The 21,687-nt window shown below is 43.1% G+C and overlaps 1 protein-coding gene across 4 annotated transcripts in view; it reads left to right on the top strand.

The window, feature by feature from the left end:
* CDC42SE2 (CDC42 small effector 2) overlaps positions 1 to 15,874 on the top strand; it is a 117,981-nt gene extending 102,107 nt beyond the window's left edge. For all 4 annotated transcript variants that reach the window (XM_069762351.1, XM_069762344.1, XM_069762346.1 and 1 more), the window contains 3 exons: positions 3,835 to 3,936; positions 4,684 to 4,797; positions 12,629 to 15,874. In XM_069762351.1, coding sequence (XP_069618452.1) covers positions 3,835 to 3,936; positions 4,684 to 4,782 — 201 coding nt within the window. In that variant the 3' untranslated portion in view covers positions 4,783 to 4,797; positions 12,629 to 15,874. The remainder of the gene's footprint in view (positions 1 to 3,834; positions 3,937 to 4,683; positions 4,798 to 12,628) is intronic.
* Positions 15,875 to 21,687: the final 5,813 nt, after the last annotated feature.

Genomic DNA, 21,687 nt, shown 5'->3' with positions numbered 1-21,687 from the left:
GAATGATCAAGACCTTTATTTGGTCGCTGATCACCCGCTGTCATCGCTGCATCACGGCCAGGTCGTATCGCTGGTCGTGATCGTTGGTAAATCGTTTAGTGTAACGGTACCTTTACACACTTTTATTACCTGCCCTGCTCCTGTAAGCCCATCTTTCTGTGGGTCACATATCCTTCTGTTTTGATTCTGCCTCTGCTATTTAAGATCTGGGGACCGGAATCAGACGAACAGAGCAGATAACATCACTGGTGGGGATAGGGCTGCGTTTTGGTGAGTGACAGCAGTCGGCACGCATGCTCAGATCAGACTTCACTCTCTGCTTTATCCTGCTTAGAAGTGCTGTCCTTTCAGCTGACAAGCCCTGCGATATGCTGCTTGTTATTAGAGAGTATATCACAGGGCTTGTCAGCTGAAGGGACGGCACTTCAAAGCAGCATTCAGGCAGAGGAGAGTGAAGCTTGATGTGAGCTCGGTCATGCGTGGTGCCGCGTGACTCTGCCGATGTTTGTGGATTCATAAAAATCATGGTTATCGGCAGCACATTGCCCCAGGTGATATGCTGCCGATAACATGATGTTCTATGTTCGTCAGCCAGTCTAAACTGGCTAATAAATCAAGAAATGACCGATGAACAGCTTGGTATAGCTGATTAATTGCAGTTTAATGTCTTGGAATGGATCATGTAAAAGGGCCATTACTTTTGTATAACCCAGTGGTAAATTCTGTACATTAATGCATGAGCCATCATGTTACTTTTCCATGTCTCCATACCTTACTCAGTAATGCTGTTTTTACTTATCCCCCTGTTGTCACTCTTCTATATTAGACAGTGGTCTCCCACTGAGAAGATTAAAAGAGAATTGTCCTAATAAAAGCCATTACGTGCCAGCCATGATTGAGATATGGTGGGGGGTAGCGGCAGAATGCGCCCCATATTTTGATGACTTCTTTATTGGACGTCCTATTGTTGGGTTGATTTATTCTGGAGTGATGTTGAGCTCTGGTATGAAGTGCCGCTATGACATAAGCACATTACTATGGATGTCTCTGCTCCTGGGGGGCTTGTCATATTGTATTACAGCACAGCATTTTATTTACATATGTTTATTATTGGTCATACTTGAAAGCTATGGATTTCTTCTTTTGGAAATATAAGTCTTACTAAGATGTCCTTTATTGTTTTTATAACATAATTACAAAAACATGGAAGACAATGGTTAGGTTATAGTAGGGTGAAGCTGGGCCCCTCATTTCTCTTCACGGCTTCAGTATGTAAAATCTAATAAAAAACCAGCTTTACTACCACTGCCCTCCTTATATGCAGTCCTCAACATTGAAATTGCAACAAGGCCATATTGTGGAATTATAGAAATCCTCTAAATCCTTGAAATCAATAGACCTGTTACGGATATGCAATTGATGGAGGAATGGAAACTATTTTGAAAACGTTTCAATTTGCTCAGTAGCAACACGTGCAGAGATCCCCAAGCGTGCACATCCTAGCTGCTACCAATGAGGTTCTTAACGGTCGCTAAACTGAATGCCGCATTTTATACAACCCCAAACCATAACTCCGGAGTGGGATCGCTGTGGCGTTCCCATGTGAAGGCCTCTTCATGGAGTTGCCAGTGGTTCCCAGATGGAGGCCGGAAGCTAGAGTCTACTAATGGAGGCTGGAATGGAGGTCTGCCCTCTTCAGCGACAAATCCTGCTTTTGTCTTAAATGCAATGATAGCTGGAGATCGGTCTGAAGGCTAGGTGGTCAACACCATGAAATGGCCTTCACAAGGGATTGGCACACTGGTCCTCCTCCTGGGATCATGGTTTGGGGTGACCTAATGTTCTGTAGCCGGTCAGTTCTAGACTTCATTCCAGGGACAGTACCAGCCCGGTGTTGTACTGATTAGTCGTGGAAGTGTGTCTATACCCTACAGACCACATTGAGTTATAATGGGGTCTTTCATATATCATTGTGATTTTGCTTTTATGTGAAAAATAGCGCAGCTTGCATCGGACTAGATCTGCAATCTATACAGCCAGTCTTTCCCGATTACTCTGATCATCGCAGAGTGGATTTTTTTTTTCATTAGTATTTTCATTAGTATTTTCTTAAGAATTCCACATTCGTTTTTATGTAAAGTGTATATACTATATTTAGGTGCAGTTCTCGGCTTTGCACCATGGTTATGTTATCTTCTGCCATGCAGGAGTCTGCAACTTTCCATGACCTCGGCTAGTTTGTTTAATCTTATGTAACAGGACATCCTTATTCTCTCTTTCCTTAATCACATGAATCTATCTAGTGTGTACACATTGCCGGTCATGTGAGAAAGTGTTGATGAAACAGAATAGAGCGATGGTACTGTATGTAGCCAATTGCTATTATCAGATCCCTACTTTTTAAAGGGAACCTGTCAGCAGGATTGTGCACGGTAACCTACAGACAGTGTCAGGTCGGCGCCGTTATACTGATTGGAATGATACGGTACCTTGAAATCCATCTTTTGGTTGTTGTTTAACCTTTATTTTTAGTTAATGTTATGCTCGTGCTGCAGAGCGGCCTGTGGGGGGCTTCATGTGGTGCTCTGATTAGGTATTCACCAGTATGCCTTCTGACCGGACCTCTAGTTTACATAATGAATAATATATATATATATATATATATATATATATATATATATATATATATATATATATATATATATATAATTTCTATTTTTTTTAAATCACATTCCAGAGGCATGTATAATTTGCATTTAATTCTAATATTTGATACTGTAAATATATTCATTAAAAAAAAATCTGTAGTAAAATGGTGCTGGCTGCGCATCCACAGTAGCAGTTATCAGCGCTCCAATAAATGGTACTACGCAGGTGTCGGCGGTGCCATCTTGGTAGATGAAAAAAAGTCTCCTCCAAGATGGCATTGTCTGTGAAGTAGTCATTATCGGATCGCATGGGGAATAAGAAGGGGTTGTCCTAGTAGTGAACATTCGTTTTAAGAGAGTGGTACAGAAGATGCATTTATTACACAGCAGACACTGTCCATAAAATAGAGGTTCTCTGTACAAGAGAATAAAAATGAGTTTTCCTGATTGACAACAGTTATGCTGCCCTTAAAGTGGTTGCCCTGGACTTTATATTGATGGCTTATTCTTAAGCTAGGTTCAGATGTCCGTAGATTCTCTCAACTGAGTGAATTGGGTTAATTGCATTTTGATCAGAGTGTCAGCATAGCGTGATCCAATTCACCAGGCTGAGAGAATCAGAGCCCACTGAGGAGAAGATGGAGAGCAACATTTCTCCTTCTATGTTATGTCAGTGCACACAAATCTGACTGCACTCAGATGTTATTCAAGTGCAGTCTGATGATTTCCAGGTAGTGTTAGAAAAGCCCTTTAGGCTGATGCTACTTGGCAACAGGTTGCATGGCCAGTTTTCTGCTCCTTGATCATAGCCTAGCGCAAATGAATGCGGTTGCATTGTGACGTGCAAAAACCCCATCTGCTTCCGGATCCCATCTGCACTTAGCAGGGCCGAGCATTACCAACTAATGCTTCTTCTAGCAAAGATCCCAGGAGTGTAGAGAGTCTTGGGAACGGGATTCTTGTTTTGTGGATGGACAGTTTGCAAAAGAAAAAAACAAAATAAACAAAACCACTTGGTGAACATAGCAAGTAATGAGCACACTCGCCAATGCCGTAAACTGCGGCGCTGCCTACAACGCGGGTAACTATAAGTAACGTTTGTACGATACCTTTCCTTTTCATAGGCGAGGAGCGCCATGTGACTGCACCAGAATATATCATTGCATTTTTCTTTCTTTCTTTACAGAAAAGGAGGCGGCGTATCGACAGAAGTATGATAGGCGAACCCACAAACTTCGTTCATACTGCACATGTAGGATCAGGGGATGTATTTAGCGGAATGAATTCTGTAAGTATCAAACATTAAAAACAAGGGGGGTGCACTGAGCTTTCTTCGCTGGATTATGGGTCTAGGCTTTAAATTTGGATATTGTAACTCATTCCATTCCTTGTGTGACTTCTGTACCGGATAGTGTCCATCAGTAATCGGCATGAAGCTCTGTCTCCAGTTACCTTCGAACTTTATGGTGGGTTCACACATCTGGGACCACCGCCTATTAGTAGAGATGAATGACAACCCCTTTCCATATGTCAAATGTATGGATGTCTTACGGGGGAAAGCCTTCTGCTTAGGACCACCCTATACATCAGAGTCTGGTGGACCTGGCATTAAATTGTCAGCCATTCATTTTATTTTTGGCATCTAGTGATACATATATGGCTAAATGTTGCAGTATACTGGCCTCAGATGGGGACTAGCCAGGGTGGGTGACTCCATCATCATCACACTTTATTGGTAATTTGCATAAATTGGCATCACTTCTCCTTACTCCAGGTAGTAAAGTTGGCCTACACTATGTCTGCTTAGAGCCCTTGTCCACTTTAAAACGGGTGCAAGCCTCTGCTTACTAACCCGGTATCCTCCGTGTACATAGGGCACAAAATGGCAGCATTGGTAGTGTTTCCTGGGTCGGAAGCTAGAACCCATTTCAAATCGGCTGTTTGTAGATTGGACCGTACAGTGGGCTGGGGAATGGTCCTGCAGTAAGTGCGGAGATTATTGGTCTCTGTAATGCTTGTCTTTCTCATATTGCAGGTGAGTTCTATCCAAAACCAAATGCAGTCAAAGGGCGGCTATGGTGGCAACATGTCTGCGAATGTCCAGATGCAGCTGGTAGATACAAAAGCGGGATAACCTTAGTATTACCTGGTCAGTATGTGACGCACTAATGTATTTTCTGTAAATGTGAGTTTCAATAATCTCCCACTTATCCTAAAACATGTACTCTAGACATGGATCAGTAATCGGACAAATAAGTGTTTTTTTAAACTCTTTTTACCCAAGATCACAATTATTGGTCTTTAGAGGAGCATCGATTGGTGCTCATTATGCCTGTATAAAAGGGAGCCTGACAGCTGCTATAACCTGCCCGATCCACGAACCGCATGCATCAGGATGTCAGCCATATGTCTCTGAATGCTGGGTCATTTCAGAGACAAACATGGCTTATTTGCCACCAGGGAGCAAGACCCGTGCTTCCTATTAGTGTGCCATCTAACCGTAGTGGTTGGAAAACTGCCTGTATGATTTCAGCCATGTAGGTTTTACTCTGTAATGCTGTGGCGCTTTAAGGCTGTGTGCACACGATGCGGAATTAGTGCGGATCCGCAGCGGATTTTTTCTGCTCAGAAACGCTGCAGATCTGCACAGTGATTTACAGTACAATGTAAATCAATAGAAAAAAAAAGCTGTGCTATTGGTGCAGAAAAATCCGCATGAAAACCGCTGCGGAACAAAAGAAGTAGCATGCTACTTGTTTTGTGCGGAACTGCAGCGTTTCTGACCACTTCCATAAAAAACGCAGAAAATCCACGGCAAATCCGCACCTGCGTTTTCAGCCAGGAGATGCGGATTTTGTGCGGAAAATTCTGCACCCCAATCCGCAACGTGTGCACATAGCCGAATAGCCGACCGGGGACTAGTTGAAATGGCTTCGACCTATACATTCATGCAGGGAGAGACCTGTCACTCATGGGGAGTAGGAAGTGAGATGACGGGGACTGGCCTTGTCAACTAGTCACTCATGCAGCTTGGTCCTTGAATGACTTTTAAAGTATGTTTTGTTTTTTTCTCTGTTTTTAACCACTTCAGGACATGACCATTTTGCCCCACTCCTGATCAGACACTTCTTCGGGGGTTTTCATACACACGCTTTTTAAAGGGAATCTGTCACCAAGATTTACTCTACCCCATCTGAGGGTATCATGATGCAGGGGCAGAAACCCAGATTCCAACGATGAGTCATTTTCTTTACTGAGCACTCCGGTTTTGATTAAAAGCTGCCTTACTTGCTATAGATATAATCTGTAGCATATCCAGCAGTTTTTAATCAAAACTATAACTTTAATTTTTTTCCTTTTTGATTTAATATTTGTTTTCATTTGTATTACGCGCTGTGCACCCCCCCAGCTCTAGGGGGACGGGAATCATTTTAAAGAGAACCTGTCCCCTGGTTTGTCCCATTTGAGGTAAGGCCACCACCTTTCAGCCCTCATGTACAGCATTCTAATATAGTCTATATATGCCCCCAATCTGGCCTTCAAGACAAGAAAAACTCTTTTATTATACTCACCTGCGGCACGGTCGGGTCCGGTGGGCGTTGCTGCCATGGTCCGGCACCTCCTTTCTCATCGCAGTGCTGTCCTCCTTCTCTTCTTTGTGAGATGAAGCGTTGTATATCATCCACACTGTTCCCCGGCATTGCGCTCCTGGGCAGGCAAACTTTTGTCTACCCTGTCGAGAGCAGAGCAAAGTACTGCAGTGCACATACGCCAGGAAAGGTCAAAGAGCCCGGGTGAATACACAATGCAGTATTTTCCTATCACCACGACAGCACCCCTACGAGAGAGGGGATCCGCCCACCTTCCGGACAGGAACCTACAGGATTTAAAGGGGCGGTCCCCCTCATCACTCCAGTTTGGGTTCCTGTCCGGACGGCGGGAGCCTGCAGGCAGTCTTACCCGGGCCTCCATGCCTCCGCGCGGTATCTTCTAGGAACGGCGGAATCGGGGGCTCGGAAGCAGCGTCGGGGGTGTCCTGCGTGCAGACCCCCCTCGTCTGGCCATGAGGAGCGCGTCCCAGGAGTCGGGCAGTGCCGTCCTGGTCCGCGGTTGAGCGCGGTGTGCAGCGTCCACACCGGCGCTGGTGAACCCGGAAGTAGTTGGTACGCTTCCGGGGTAAGCCGGCGGAGGAGCGCTGCAGCGCTGTAAAAGAGCGGCGCCTATGGTAGGAGGCGCGCAACCATGTCCTCAGTAGGGGACGCCGAGCACCCTCATGGAGAGGTAACGGAACAGCGCAGTAAGAGCGGTAGCGGCCGCTCAAGGAGAAGCAGCAGCGTGGTACGGGGGCAGCAGCGTGCGAGCGCCCCAGCGTCACATTTGGATCCTACTCCTCCAGAACCGGTATTCACAGAATCAGCCTTATGGTGAGTGTTAAATCAGACACCTGGTGCTGATATGGTCTGTTATTTGTGCTTTGTTTTAGGGGAAAAAGACCACTAAATCTAAGCACAAGCAATGTGCTCTATGCATGACTCCAATGCCTGACAGTTATACCAAAAGGCTGTGTCAGGCTTGCATCTCTCAGACCTTAGAAGAGGAAGCTCCCCTTCGGTCATCAGACCTTAGAGCGGTCATCAGGGAGGAAATTAGCTATTCCCTTAGAGGCAGCCGCCAGGAAAGGTCGGGCAGGGACATATCGACAGGATCTAGTCTGTCCCTGCAAGAAGGGGAATGTTCCCGATCTTCATCTCCATCCTCCTCAGATGAAGAGGGAAGGCCTTGTTTCTCGGTGGACAACATGGACATGTTAATTAAAGGAGTCCGAGCTACCATGGGTGTTGCAGAGAGCAAGGAACCAAGGTCCGCACAGGACATAATGTTTGCAGGCTTGTGCCAGAGGAGTCGTAAGGCATTCCCGGTGGTGGATACGGTTAAGTCTCTTATAAAGAGAGAATGGGATAAACAGGATAAAGGTTTCCTTCCGTCATCAGCCAAAAGAAGGTATCCCTTTGAAGACAATGAGCTGGCAGAGTGGATGAAAGTCCCGAAAGTGGATGCAGCGGTGGCTTCTACGTCTAAAGCCGGTACTTTGCCGCTGGAGGACGTGGGCCTTCTGAAAGATCTGTCAGATAGGAAGACGGACATGTTTTTGAGAAAAGTATGGGAATCAACTGCGGGGGCGTTCAAACCTGCTATCTCTAGCACGTGTGCGGCTAGATCCGTCATGGTGTGGATATCCCAACTGGAAGAACAGCTGAAGTCCAAGGTGCCCAGAGACAAGATGCTGAACTCCCTTTCGCAAATACGTGAAGGGGTGGCGTATTTAGCGGACGCATCAGTGGATTCTTTAAAATTGGCGGCAAGATCAGAAGGTCTTTCAAACGCTGCTCGCCGAGCCCTATGGCTTAAGACCTGGAAAGGGGATGCCCAGGCGAAAGCTAAACTGTGTACAATACCGTGTAGGGGTGAGTACCTGTTTGGCCCGGTATTGGATGATATCCTACCTAAGGCTGAGGATAGGAAGAAAGGTTTTCCTAAAGCTTTCAATCCTACCTTTAGGAATACCTTCAGGAGACGCTTCCAATACAGAAGACCCTACCACAACCGAGACTGGGAACCATCAGACCCGAAAAAGAAAGGTTCGGACTTTAATGCTTCATCATCTTCCTCAAGAAGAAGAAGGAATTATCGCTAATAAAGATCTTCCAGTAGGTTAAAATACTTCTATGCTCAGTGGGCCAAAATAACTTCGAGCAATTGGGTTCTGGGTATAATTAATTCAGGGTTAAAATTAGAGTTCCGGGAAAGACCTTCTGAATTTTATATCTTGACTGCCCCTGATTCCTTAGACCAACAAAAGGCCCTTGAAAAAGAGGTCCAAATGTTAAGACGGAAGAAAGTCATAGTGGAGGTTCCAAAACATCAGCAGGGGAAAGGGTTCTATTCCCCTTTATTTTTAATCTCCAAGCCAGATGGATCCTTTCGAACCATCATAAGCTTACGGAGATTGAACAAACATCTAGAGTATCATGCCTTTAAGATGGAATCTATTAAAACGGCAACTAAACTTCTCTTTCCCAGATGTTATATGACAGTCCTGGATTTAAAAGATGCGTATTACCATCTGCCCATTCACCAGGATCATCAACAATTCCTCAGAATGGCGGTGCGCTTAAACGACCAGGTCAGACACTTTCAGTTTGCTGCAATGCCCTTTGGTCTATCTATGGCACCGAGGGTGTTTACTAAAGTCATGGCAGAAGTAATGGCCTATGTCAGGGAACAGGATACGTTAATTATACCCTACTTGGATGACTTCCTGGTAGTGGGGAATTCCTTTTGCCAGTGTAGTACTCGCCTAAATCATGTAATATCTTCCTTACAGGACTTGGGTTGGATAGTCAATATGGAAAAGTCAAGACTCGAACCATCAACAACTCAGACTTTCCTAGGTATTCTGCTGGATTCGGAAGTGCAACAATGTTTCCTTCCGGAAGAGAAAAAAGCAGAGGATTGTGCACAAAGTCAGTACGGTAACAGGGAAGCCAGATCTGACTTTAAGAGACGCTATGTCCCTTCTGGGATCCCTAACGTCCTGCATACCAGCCGTCCAGTGGGCTCAATTCCACACTCGAGTGTTGCAGGCAAAAGTCTTGGATACAGAGAGGAGTCTTCAAGGGCAATTAGGCGGAAGACTCAAGCTGTCCACCGCCACTCTACACAGTCTGAGATGGTGGTTGAACAGAAGACATTTAGGAAAAAGAGTACGCTGGAGTGTAGTACCAGACAACACGGTCACAACCGATGCCAGTCCAATAGGTTGGGGAGCTCACATAGGAGATGTCTGGACTCAAGGGCAATGGTCTCTCTTAGAGGCTCAAGAGTCCTCAAACTGGAAGGAGCTCACGGCAGTAAAGAAGGCCTTACTCAGGTTGCTTCCATCTCTGCAGGATTCACATGTAAGAGTCCAGACAGACAACACAGCAGTAGTGGCGTATCTCAATCATCAAGGGGGTACAAGGTCAAGATCCCTAATGAACACCGCCACAGACATACTCGAAATAGCCGAAGCCCACTTTCGCTCTCTATCAGCTGTTCACATTCGGGGAGAGCTCAACACAGAGGCAGATTACCTCAGCCGTCATTCTCTAGGTCAGGGAGAATGGGTTCTAGATCGACGGGTGTTCAGACAGATAGTAGACCTGTGGGGATTGCCCATTATCGATCTATTCGCAACGAGAGAGAACAGGCAGACCAGGAAGTTTGCTTCTTTTCGGGTGGCGGACAAGCCCTGTATAATAGACTCCCTTCAAATACACTGGGATTTCCCTCTGGCTTACGCGTTCCCCCCAATGTGTCTGATCCCGATAGTCCTCAGGAAGATCAGGGAGGAGAGGGCGAGAGTGATCCTGATTGCCCCCTTTTGGCCCAGGAGGGCACGGTTCTCGTTACTCAGGGCAATGTCTGTGTCCGACCCCTGGGTACTGCCGTCCAGCCCGGAGCTTCTTTCTCATGGTCCGTTCAGTCACCCCAATGTGGAATCCCTGCATCTGACGGCGTGGAATTTGAGAGGGAGTTATTGAGGAGAAGAGGGTTTTCAGAGGCTCTCATATCTACCCTTTTAAATAGCCGGAAAGAAGTTGTTACTAAAATTTATGCTAAAACTTGGAAAAAGTTCCTTGCCTTCTACCAAAATCCCTTTTCTGGCAAGGTCCCAATTCCGGCTATTCTGGAGTTTTTACAGAAAGGCCGAGAATTGGGTTTGGCGGTAAATACCCTTAGAGTCCAAGTATCAGCTTTGGGAGCGTTATATAACAGTGATGTGGCGGGAAATAGATGGGTTTCCCGATTTATCAGGGCCACTGAACGTAGTAAACCAGTGTATATTCCTAGATTACCACCATGGGATTTAAATTTGGTTTTAGACGCCTTAACAGAACCCACCTTTGAGCCATTAGATTCTGTCTCCATAAAAAATTTAACCTTAAAAACAGCCTTCCTAGTAGCCCTGACCTCTGCTAGGAGAGTGAGTGACTTACAAGCTTTGTCGATAGATCCTCCTTATTTAATGGTCTTTCAGGACAGGGTAGTGTTAAAACCTGATCCAGCATACCTACCAAAAGTAGCTTCCAAATTTCATAGAAGTCAGGAAATAATTTTACCATCTTTCTGTGACAATCCGAAATCAGCTGACGAGCAGAAATATCACATGTTAGATGTCAGAGGAACTCTATTAGAGTACCTACACAAAACAGAACCATGGAGGCAGAGTAGGGCTCTGTTTGTTTCCTTTCAGAATCCAAGGAAAGGGGCGAGTGTAACTAAAGCGTCTATCGCCAGATGGATAAGAGATGCCATATATCTTGCTTATACTGCTAAAGGCCAGACACCACCAGATGGCATCAGGGCCCACTCCACTCGAGCCATGGCCTCATCCTGGGCGGAAAGAGCAGACGTCTCCATAGACGTAATATGTAAGGCGGCAACGTGGTCATCTCCTTCCACCTTTTATAGACATTATCGCCTTGATTTATCTTCAGAGGCCAATTTAGTTTTTGGCCGTACAGTACTTAGTGCTGTAGTCCCTCCCAGGTGATTGATCTTTGAAAATCTCTCGTAGGGGTGCTGTCGTGGCGATAGGAAAACCGGTTTTTACGTACCGGTAATAGGATTTTACGGAGCCACGACAGCACCCGCACATTCCCCCCGTAGTTATTCACTGGTTTCTGCACCCTTTGGGGAAAGTGTGCTTGTTAAAAAATCACTCTTTAGTAGGTGATGGTATTTAGTAATGTTTAAGTATATATGTTTATGTACTAACTCAATGGCGGTGTCCCTTATACTCTGAAACACAAACTGGAGTGATGAGAGGGACCGCCCCTTTAAATCCTGTAGGTTCCTGTCCGGAAGGTGGGCGGATCCCCCTCTCTCGTAGGGGTGCTGTCGTGGCTCCGTAAAATCCTATTACCGGTACATAAAAACCGGTTTTACTCTGCTCTGGCCAGGGCAGAGAAGTGTGTCTTTGCAGGAGCGCTATACCGGAGAGACTGTGTGGATGACGTAGGACGCATCATCCACGCGAAGCACAGGAGGATGACATCGCAAAAAGACGGGAGACTTGGGACTAAGGCTAGTTTCACACATCAGTTTTTTATTTTCAGGCTAAATCCGGCCAATTTGTAAAAAAACGGATCCGGCGCAAATTGTGAAAAACTGATGCGCTGGATCCGGCTTTCTTTAATGCGCATGGATTTTTTACTTCCTGTTTCGGGGGAAAGAGAGCGAGAGAGAGAGGGGGAAAGAGAGAGAGACCCCAGAACGGAAAAACTGCATGATTTGTATGGGAAATGCTTTGAAAACCAGATCCGGGCGCCGGATTCATTGGGGGAAAAAAAAAATGGATCCGGCGTAAAAAAAAAAAAAAAACAGATCCGTTTTTTCCAAAAATTGCCAGATTGTGCCTGAAACAAAAGCCTGATGTGTGAAAGTAGCCTAAGACAGCAATGCCAATCGGACCAGACTGCCTCGCAGGTGAGTTCAATAAAAGGTGTTTCTCTTGTCTTGCATGCTGGATTGGGGGCAGATACACAACTTATTAGAATGCTGTATATGAGGGCTGAAAGGTGGTGGCCGTATCTCACATGGGACAAAACTAGTGACAGGTTCCTGATAACATTTATATTTTCACTTTAGTGCTGATTTTCCCTGGTATTCAGCCTCTTGCCTACATAGTACAGCTGACTGTAGATTTTAGAAAGCAGCGGCACCTGTGTCCACACTACATCAACAATCACATGATCACTGGGTCTAGATGACGAAGCACCCCCAGCGCTTTCTAATCTGTATACACAAGCACTGGCTCATAGTGACCTCTTTAATGTGCTCTTCAGTTGTGCAGCCTTCAATAGTGACAGAGTAGAGACACCACCAGCAGCCAGGTCCCATTTTTATGACTAATCTATTACATTCTTTATTTCTAGGATCCTCTGGATGGTTCTTACTTCTCCTTCCTCTTGTCTTTACCACCCTCATTTTGCATCGGTGACTGCTTTCTGTGTTCTTCATTGTGTGCAAGATGATGCATTTGTACTCCCACGTGAAAAAAGATGATGGCTTGTACCGACTGTCTTACCCAGCGCAAAAGGGCACAAAGGGTCCATGCCAAAATGACTAGCAACATCTTCAAAATCATCTTATTTTGCAGATCGGCTCATTTTTCACTCTTTTTTTTTTCTTTAGTCAATAATTGCTACATGCAGGCCTTTGCTCATGGATGTTGAGAAGGCCTGGGACCGTCAAGCACAATGCTTACTGAAATTTGGACTGCCAGTGAAGTAGATGACTTGCATGCTATGTAATGTTGCTTTGTACAGTGGCCCAATGCTGGGTCTAGAAACGGGGAAACTGCCTGTTGCTGAAGATGATGCTACTTATATCTGCCAAAATATCCTCCTAAAGCAACAGGATAAAATGCGTGTAAAGACTGAGTATAGCTATATCACTTTAGGTCTACCCCAATCTGATCTTGCTAAGGATGATAATAATAATAAGACGACGTAATAATAAAACGCTTCCACTCATAAGGAATTCTGTTGTAAATGTTCTCTATATTTATTTGGAAGCTCTGACCTCGAGATTGTAAACCAGTGTAGTAACTTATGAAGTGTTGTGTTGGTGCTTTTGTCTGTTCTAAAGAAATACTAGGATTACCATTCCTGCTTTCTTACCCATTTACTTGCCTAAAGTTAGGTGGCCAATAGTGCATGTCAGACTACCTGCAATAATCCCACCATATGATGTACAGGCAACCATCCCTCTGGACTAGGCTGAAACTCCTGGCCTGCCATGCATCTGATGGCACAGTACATTAGTTGTCTGACCAGTGTTCAGACCTTTGAATAAAGCCAGTGATCTTCTAAACATTTTGCTCTAGCCATGAAAATCTGCGATGTGCTTCTCAATATTAACATTCGGCCCTTCCAGGAGTGATCACACGCATCATAATCGACACTACATTGGCACAAACAGCTATAGATGGAAGAAAAGGATAATTATTTTCAAATGGAGAAATTTATTAAAGGAGAATATAATATAACGTCTAGATTTATGATTAGAATAGATCTCATAGTCCATCATTTACAACTGTATGACCTGAAGAAAGGGATTCCAACTAATGTTCTTAAAGGTTGTGAAAACCACAAAAGACAGAAATAGAAGTCCTTTATGTGAGACCTGGTCAGATGAGTTACGCCAACAGCATTTCCATCCGGGTTACAGTTTTATGATATTCGGAGAGTTGGGGCACATGCCCTCTCCCACGCTACCTAGTGAAACAAGAAACTCATTTTGCCTACCAATTATACCCAGCTCCTGTGCTAAAAAGATGGCAACTAGGAAACTCAAAATACTCGAAAATGGCACCAATAATTCTTAATTGGGTAAACAATGCTTGCCGCCACAACATCTGGTATGGTCACCTCTCCTGGCTCCGCCTTGACTTTTATTATGGATTAGGGTAGTGATCCCCAAACAGTAGCTCATGACCCCCTGATTGGCACGTGGCCATATTGCAGACTATTTCCAAATTCCTGCCATCTCTCTCCATTTCTGAGTTGAGTTTAGCTCCAGACCTTGGCTCAAATTTAAATTAGCCTTCAAAGGTAAAAAAGGTTAAAGACTTTTGGATGGTAGGGTAGCGTAGCTTGAAGTGTTTGATTCATCCATGTAGAACACATAATCTGGTAGAATTGCTCAGTTTCCAAGGATGTCTCTTGCCGCAAATGGTAAGAGCGCGTTGGAACCGAAAAGTGACTTGCTTCTGTCTCTTATGGGGAAAAAAGGTGATTACTTTTTTAGAAAAGAAACATAGTTGGAGTTCTCCAAAGGAGAATTTTCAAAATGGAAAATTAAGTCATTAAAAGTTTATTCCAAATGGGAAAAAGTTGAAACCATTATCAGTGGCCTGGCAAGTTAGCTCCTGGTGACAATACAAATAGTTGTACGCCCCCCAGTCACATCTTTCATTAGGGACCCTAATGGGTCCACATTTTAGCTGATGGTAGAAGTTTGGATTTGGACAGTGCATCTTGATGGCGAGCCACATCTGTTCTTTTCATCACATCTGAAGTGGTGTCATTGGGGACCAGTGGAGAAGTGGTGCTTGAATTTTCAAGATTTTTCCAGTCGTCCCAGTGACTTTCCACATTTTCCAATTTGAATGGAGTTTTTATATTGTTTTTATTTCCTTTTTGGGAGTTCTCCTTTAGGACTATATGAGACCATATTCATTCTTACAGGCGTATATGATTGTAGGCTGCTGCTCTGTGGTTGAGGAAATTCCAGGGCAAAGGGAAAGGTAATAAGGCTTATAAAATACAGGGTGAATTGACAGCGTCTGTAAAATGTCTTTTGCTCAGGTTCCGAAACGTGTATGTCTTTTACACATTGTAAAAATAGCTATTTTGATATTGCACTGTTTACAGATATACATGTTGTTTGGTCCCGTGTTCAGATCATGTAAGCGGAGTGTGTTGGCGCTGGCAGGACTCCATCACGCCAGCCAAGGTTCGGCACCACATTGAACACAGTATTGAATAAATGGGATGTTAAATGTAACTGACTGAATGCCTGTCAAGAACCGTGTCGCCAAAATGTCCTGTATAATGTCTAGTGTGACAAGCATACCCACTCCATACAGTGTCACAGCAGATGGCTTATCAGAGTGGGGAAAAGAGAAATAATTACAGTACACCCCCTAGATCAAAGCTCCTCATGAACAAGCAGCGGTGGGATTCATGGGCTGATATCTGCTCCTCACCCGACCAAAATGCTCACACTGTTGTGATCCATCCAAAAGCCTAATAAACTGTTGTGATACATTCAGTATTGTGCGGCATTACACACTGTTCTGTGAAAGGCATCAGACTGTGCCAGGATTATTCGCCATGCTTTTTATCATCCTACTACCAATCTGTCTGAAGAGCAGGTTTATCAAAAAATATTTTCACATTCTTTGAACAAGAGAATAAGAAGTAAATAATTGACATATTTTTATAACAAAGCATACTTTTTGTACATTGTGTTCATTCTTGAATAAAGTCAGTTCAGTGTTGGCTTGTAGATATTACAGAGAAGTATTGACATTGATTCAATAAATGTTTTCTTTCATCTCTGCGTTGGAAATTTTTTCATTTTCTGAACATTATCAAATAAAAATGGCAAATGAATGATGTGTGAGTGTATTTCTTGTGGAATTGCCCTTAGTATATGGTACTACAATAAGACAGTAGGTCACGTATCTCTATATCGTATATAAATATGAATTTCTCATGTCCGTTCTTTATGCACAGCCTCATGACTGGACCAATCTGCCCCAAATTTGGCAGGTAAATAAAATCGTGCACTTCTGGAGGGTATAGACCAGATTTTATATCAGACCTACTGTTCAAGATATTCGCCCCCACCCAAAAAAAAAGAACACAAACAAATACTAGTTTACTCCCAAATGACTGTACCAATCTGCCCTGAATTACGCATGTAGGTAAATCGGGCCCTTCAGAAGGTACTACACAAAGTTTCAGCTAAGACCTGCTCACTAAAAAAGTAATACAAAAGCAATGTCAAGATACTTCCCCAAAAAGGATCACAACAACAAATAATTTACATAAATTTGGCAGATAGGTAAATTGGGTGTTTCTGAAGGTCTTAGGGTATGTGCACACGTCCGGATTTCTTGCAGAAATTTCCTGAAGAAAACCGGAAATTTTCTGCAAGAAATCTGCATTATTTTTTTTTGCGTTTTTTCGCATTTTTCTTAGCATTTTGCAAGCGAAATTAGCTTGCAGAATGCTAAAGTTTTCCAAGCGATCTGTAGCATCGCTTGGAAAACTGACTGACAGGTTGGTCACACTTGTCAAACATAGTGTTTGACAAGTGTGACCAACTTTTTACTATAGATGCTGCCTATGCCGCATCTATAGTAAAAAATAGAATGTTTAGAAATAATAAAAAAAATTAAAAAAATGGTTATACTTACCTGCAGACAGCCGATCTCCTCAGCGGCGTCCATTCCTATAGATGGTGTGTGTGTGTGCAGGACCTTCGATTACGTCGCGGTCACATGAGCGGTCACGCGACCAATCACAGGACCGCGACGTCATCGTAGGTCCTTCACACTGACCATCTGTAGGAACAGAAGCGGCAGCATGCAGTGCAGAGGCGGGAAGACACCGGGGCCATCAGAGGGTAAGTATATGACTATTTTTTATTTTAATTCTTTTTTTTTTTACCAATTATATGGTGCCCAGTCCGTGGAGGAGAGTCTCCTCTCCTCCACCCTGGGTACCAACCGCACATAATCTGCTAACTTCCCGCATTTTGTTCACAGCCCCATGCGGAAAGTAAGCAGATCAATGCACTCCTAGGTGTGCGGAATCCCCGCAATTCCGCATTTTTAATGAACATGTTGCTTTTTTTTCCGCAATGCGATTTTTTTTTTTTTTGCGGAAAAAAAAGCAACATTTGCACTAGAAATGCGGAATACACTGTAATTAATAGGAGGCATATGTAAGCGTTTTTTTTGCGTTTTTATAGCGAAAAAACGCGACAAATCCTGAACGTGTGCACATGGCCTTAAACTTATTTCAGCTCTCTAGAACCTACCATTCTTGAGATTTTCACACAAAAAAATATGGAACACCAAAATAAATCGGTAGCAAACATTTTTTTTTTAAACAAACAGGTAAAACAAATACTCCTGTGTACCTAGTTAACCATTCAATGACTGAACCACTTTGTAAGATAATGATCGGGCCTCATTTTTTAAATCTGACCAGTGTCACTTTATGTGGTAATAATTCTGGAACGCTTCAACAAATCCTAGTGGTTCTGAGACTGTTTTTTTTTTTTCATGACATGTTGTACTTCATGGTAGTGGTAAAATTTGTTCGACATAACTTGTTTGTTTATGAAAATATCAAAAATTTTGTCAACATGTCACAATTTTCAAAACTTAATTTTTATGCCCTTAAACCAGGAAGTTATGTCACACAAAGTAGTTAATAAATAACATTTTCCACATATCTACTTTACAGCAGAACAATTTTTGAAACTTTTTTTTGCTAGGATGTTACTTTTAAAAGGGTTAAAAGTTGATCAGCAACTTCATTTTTCCAACAAAATTTACAAAACCATTTTTTTTTAGGGACCACATTCCATTTGAAGTGACTTAGAAGGACCTCCATGACAGAAAATAACCAAAAATGACACCATTCTAAAAACTGCACCCCTCAAAGTCTTCAAATCCACACTCAAGAAGTGTATTAACCCTTCAGGTGCTTCACAGGAATTAATGCAATATGGAAGGAAAAAATTAATATTTTACTTTTTCACAAAGTTGAATTTAGCCCCATTTTTTAATTTCACAAGGGTAACAGGAGAAAATGAATCTCAAAATTCATTGAGCAATTTCTCCTGAGTACGCCGATATCCCATATGTGGAGATAGACTATTGTTTAGGCGCACAGCAGTGCTCAGAAGGGAAGGAGCACAGTTTGACTTTTTGAACGCAAAAATAGCTGGAATGGAGAACACCATTTGCATTTGAACAACTAATGTGCTTAAACAGTGACACACACACACACACACGTGACCCCATGTTGAAAATCAGAACCATTAATTAATGTATCTAAATATGTGGTGAGCTCCTTGATCCCCCAGGTGCTTTACAGAAGTATATAAAGTTGAGCTGTGAAAATTTAAAAAAAAAAAAAAATTCCCTCATACGGTATATTTTTTTAACCCCATTTTTGTTTTTCACAAGGGTTAAAGGAGAAATTGCACAACAAATTATGGAGTTAATTTTCTCCTGAGTATGCTCATACCATTTATGTGGGGGAAAACTACTATTTGGATTCATGGCAGAGCTTGCTATTTGAATGCAAAAATAGCTACAACCAAGAGCGAACGCCATGCACAATTTGTTGTGCAATTTCTCCTGAATGTGCCAATACCCCATATGTGCAGTATGTGGTACCGCTCAGATGGGAAGAAGAACCATATTAGAGTTCAGATTGATGGAATGGTTTGAGGGGGCCATGTCACATTGGCAGAGCCCCTGAGGTGCTAGAAGTTCAGAAATCCTCTGTAAGTGATATTACAAACTATCCCTCTCAATGAATTCACCAACGGGTGCACTGAGCATGTTCACACCACATGTGCCTCACAGAAATGTATACCATTGGGCAGAGAGGAAGGAATAATTACTTTTTTTTTTTTTTACAGCTAAAATGTTTTATTTTTATAAGGGCTGATAGGAAAAAAATTACCTCTCAGTTTGTTGTACAATTTCTCCCTGATTGCGCCAATACCCTGCATGTAATCGGGAACTACTTTTCAGGCGTGGTACAAAGCTCAGAAGGGAAGGAATTCTATTATATAGCACAAATTTTACTATTGTGGTTTGCAGGTGCCATGACCCACTGGAAGAGCCTCTGAGGTGCCAGAACAGGAGAATCCCCCCATAACTGACCCCATTTTACAAACTACACCTCTCTATGAATTCACGGAGGGATTCAGTGATCATGTTGACACCACTGGTGTGTCACAGAATTTTATATTAGTGGGCAGAGAAGAAAAAATTGCATTTTTACCACAACAATCTTGTTTTATCCTAGATTTTACATTTTCACACTGGGAAACGGGTAAAAGTGGCACCAAAATTTGTCATACAATTTCTGTTGAACGTGGCAATACCCCATATGTGGCTGTACAGTACTGCTTAGCCATACGGTGAGACTCTGGAAGGAACAGAGCGCTATTTGCCTCCTGGAGCGCAGATTTTCCTAGAACAGTTTGTGGACTCCATATACAGAGCCCCCAAGTACTAGAAGAGCAGAATACTCCCCACAAATGACCTTATTATACCCCTGCCAAATATGTGGATGCTAAATCTGGTTTAGGCACACTGTGGGGCTCAGAAAGGACTGGGGCTCTTGGATTTGGAAGCGCAAAATCCACTGAATTTCTTTTGGAGGTCTAGGAACCGTAGCGCTTTTCCAAAGCCTTTATACTACCTGTAACTTGGAAGCACCCTATATTTCCATTGACAGACTTAAGTGGGGACTTGCTTTTTTTGTGGATTGTTTTGAAACTTTTATTGAGAACATTTTACATAACGTTTGGGATCACATTTATCCTGCGCTCTACGCTGAGCACTTACATTGAGGTTTCCATCTAAATCTCCAAACGACGTGATTCAGATGAAACCCCTGAGGGTTTTACTATAATGAGGCAGTAGATTTAGGCCACGTTCACATATTCAGTATTTGGTCAGTATTTTTTCTGATTTTTGGGAGGCAGAATGAACAAAACCAGCAATTTAGTAATAGTTTTTTTTTTTATGCTATTTGAATGTGGTAAAATTGATAAAGCAGTTTTATTCTTTGGTAAGAACGATTACACAATTCTTTTTTCTATAAAGGTACCTTCACACTGAACAATTTAACAACGATATCGCTAGCGATCCGTGACGGTGCAGCGTCCTGGATAGCGATATCGTTGTGTTTGACACGCAGCAGAGATCTGGATCCTGCTGTGACATCGTTGGTCGGAGCAGAAAGGCCAGAACTTTATTTTGTCACTGGATCTCCCGCAGACATTGCTGAATCGGCGTGTGTGACGCCGATTCAGCGATGTCTTCACTGGTAACCAGGGTAAACATCGGGTTACTAAGCACAGGGCCACGCTTAGTAACCCGATGTTTACCCTCGTTGCCAGTGTAAATGTAAAAAAAAAACAAACACTACATACTTACATTCCGGTGTCTGTCCCCCGGCACTCTGCTTCCCTGCACTGTCAGCGCCGGCCGGCCGTAAAGCACAGCGGTGACGTCACCGCTCTGCTTTATGGCCAGCCGGCGCTCACAGTCAGTGCAGGAAGCAGAGCGCCTGGGGACAGACACCGGAATGTAAGTATGTAGTGTTTTTTGTTTTTTTTACATTTACACTGGTAACCAGAGTAAACATCGGGTTACTAAGCGCGGCCCTGCGCTTAGTAACCCGATGTTTACCCTGGTTACCAGGGGACTTCGCATAGTTGGTCGCTGGAGAGCTGTCTGTGTGACAGCTCTCCAGCGACCACACAGCGACACTGCAGTCTAAATGTGACGGTACCTTTAGGGTATGTGCACACAATCAGTAAATGCGGATTGGACACTGTGTACTTTGTAGCACAAGCGATCAGAAGATCGCAGCTTCAAGTCTCCTATGGAGACTAATGAAGCATGTGGAACGTGGGGGGACGTTTTTTTTTCAAAAATATATAAAAAAAAAAATAAAAGTTCTAATTCCTCCCCATTTACCCCATTCAAAATTTTTTTAAAATGCACTTATTTGATATTGCTGCATTCTGAAACGTCCAATATATCAAAATATAAAAAGTTAATCTGATCTGTAAACCACGTAATGAGAAAAAAAAATTACGACAGAATTACATTTTTTTCGTCGCCACAACATTGCAATAAAATGCAATAACGGGATCAAAACATCGTATCTATCCCAAAATGGTAACAATAAAAACGTCAGCTAAGTGCCCAAAAATAAGCCCTCGCCTAGCTCCAGATCCTGAAAAGTCCAGATGCTACGGGTCTCAGAAAATGGCGCCATTTTTAATATTTTTTTTAACAAACTTTGGATTTTTTTTTTTCATTACTTAAAAAAAAGAACCTAGACATGTTTGGTGTCTATGAACTCGTAATGACCTGGAGAATCATTCTGGAAGGTCAGTTTTCGCATTTGTTGAACATGGTAAAAAAAAAAATTGTGGAATTGCCCTCTTTTTTTTTTTTGCAAACTCCCCGCACTTGGATTTTTTTCCCGTTTTCCAGTACATTATATGGTAAAATCAATGCTGCTATTCAAAAGTACAACTCGTCCCACACAAAAAACAAGCGCTCACATGGCCATATTGACTGAAAAATAAAAAGTTATTGCTATGAGAAGGAGAATAAAAAAACAGAAACTGGAAAATGGCCTGGGAGAGA

This window comes from Ranitomeya imitator, chromosome 1 (assembly GCF_032444005.1).
Source record: "Ranitomeya imitator isolate aRanImi1 chromosome 1, aRanImi1.pri, whole genome shotgun sequence".
Classification (NCBI taxonomy): domain Eukaryota; kingdom Metazoa; phylum Chordata; class Amphibia; order Anura; family Dendrobatidae; genus Ranitomeya; species Ranitomeya imitator.
Note: the sequence above shows the minus strand (reverse complement) of the source record. Positions and strands in the feature narration are given on the sequence as shown.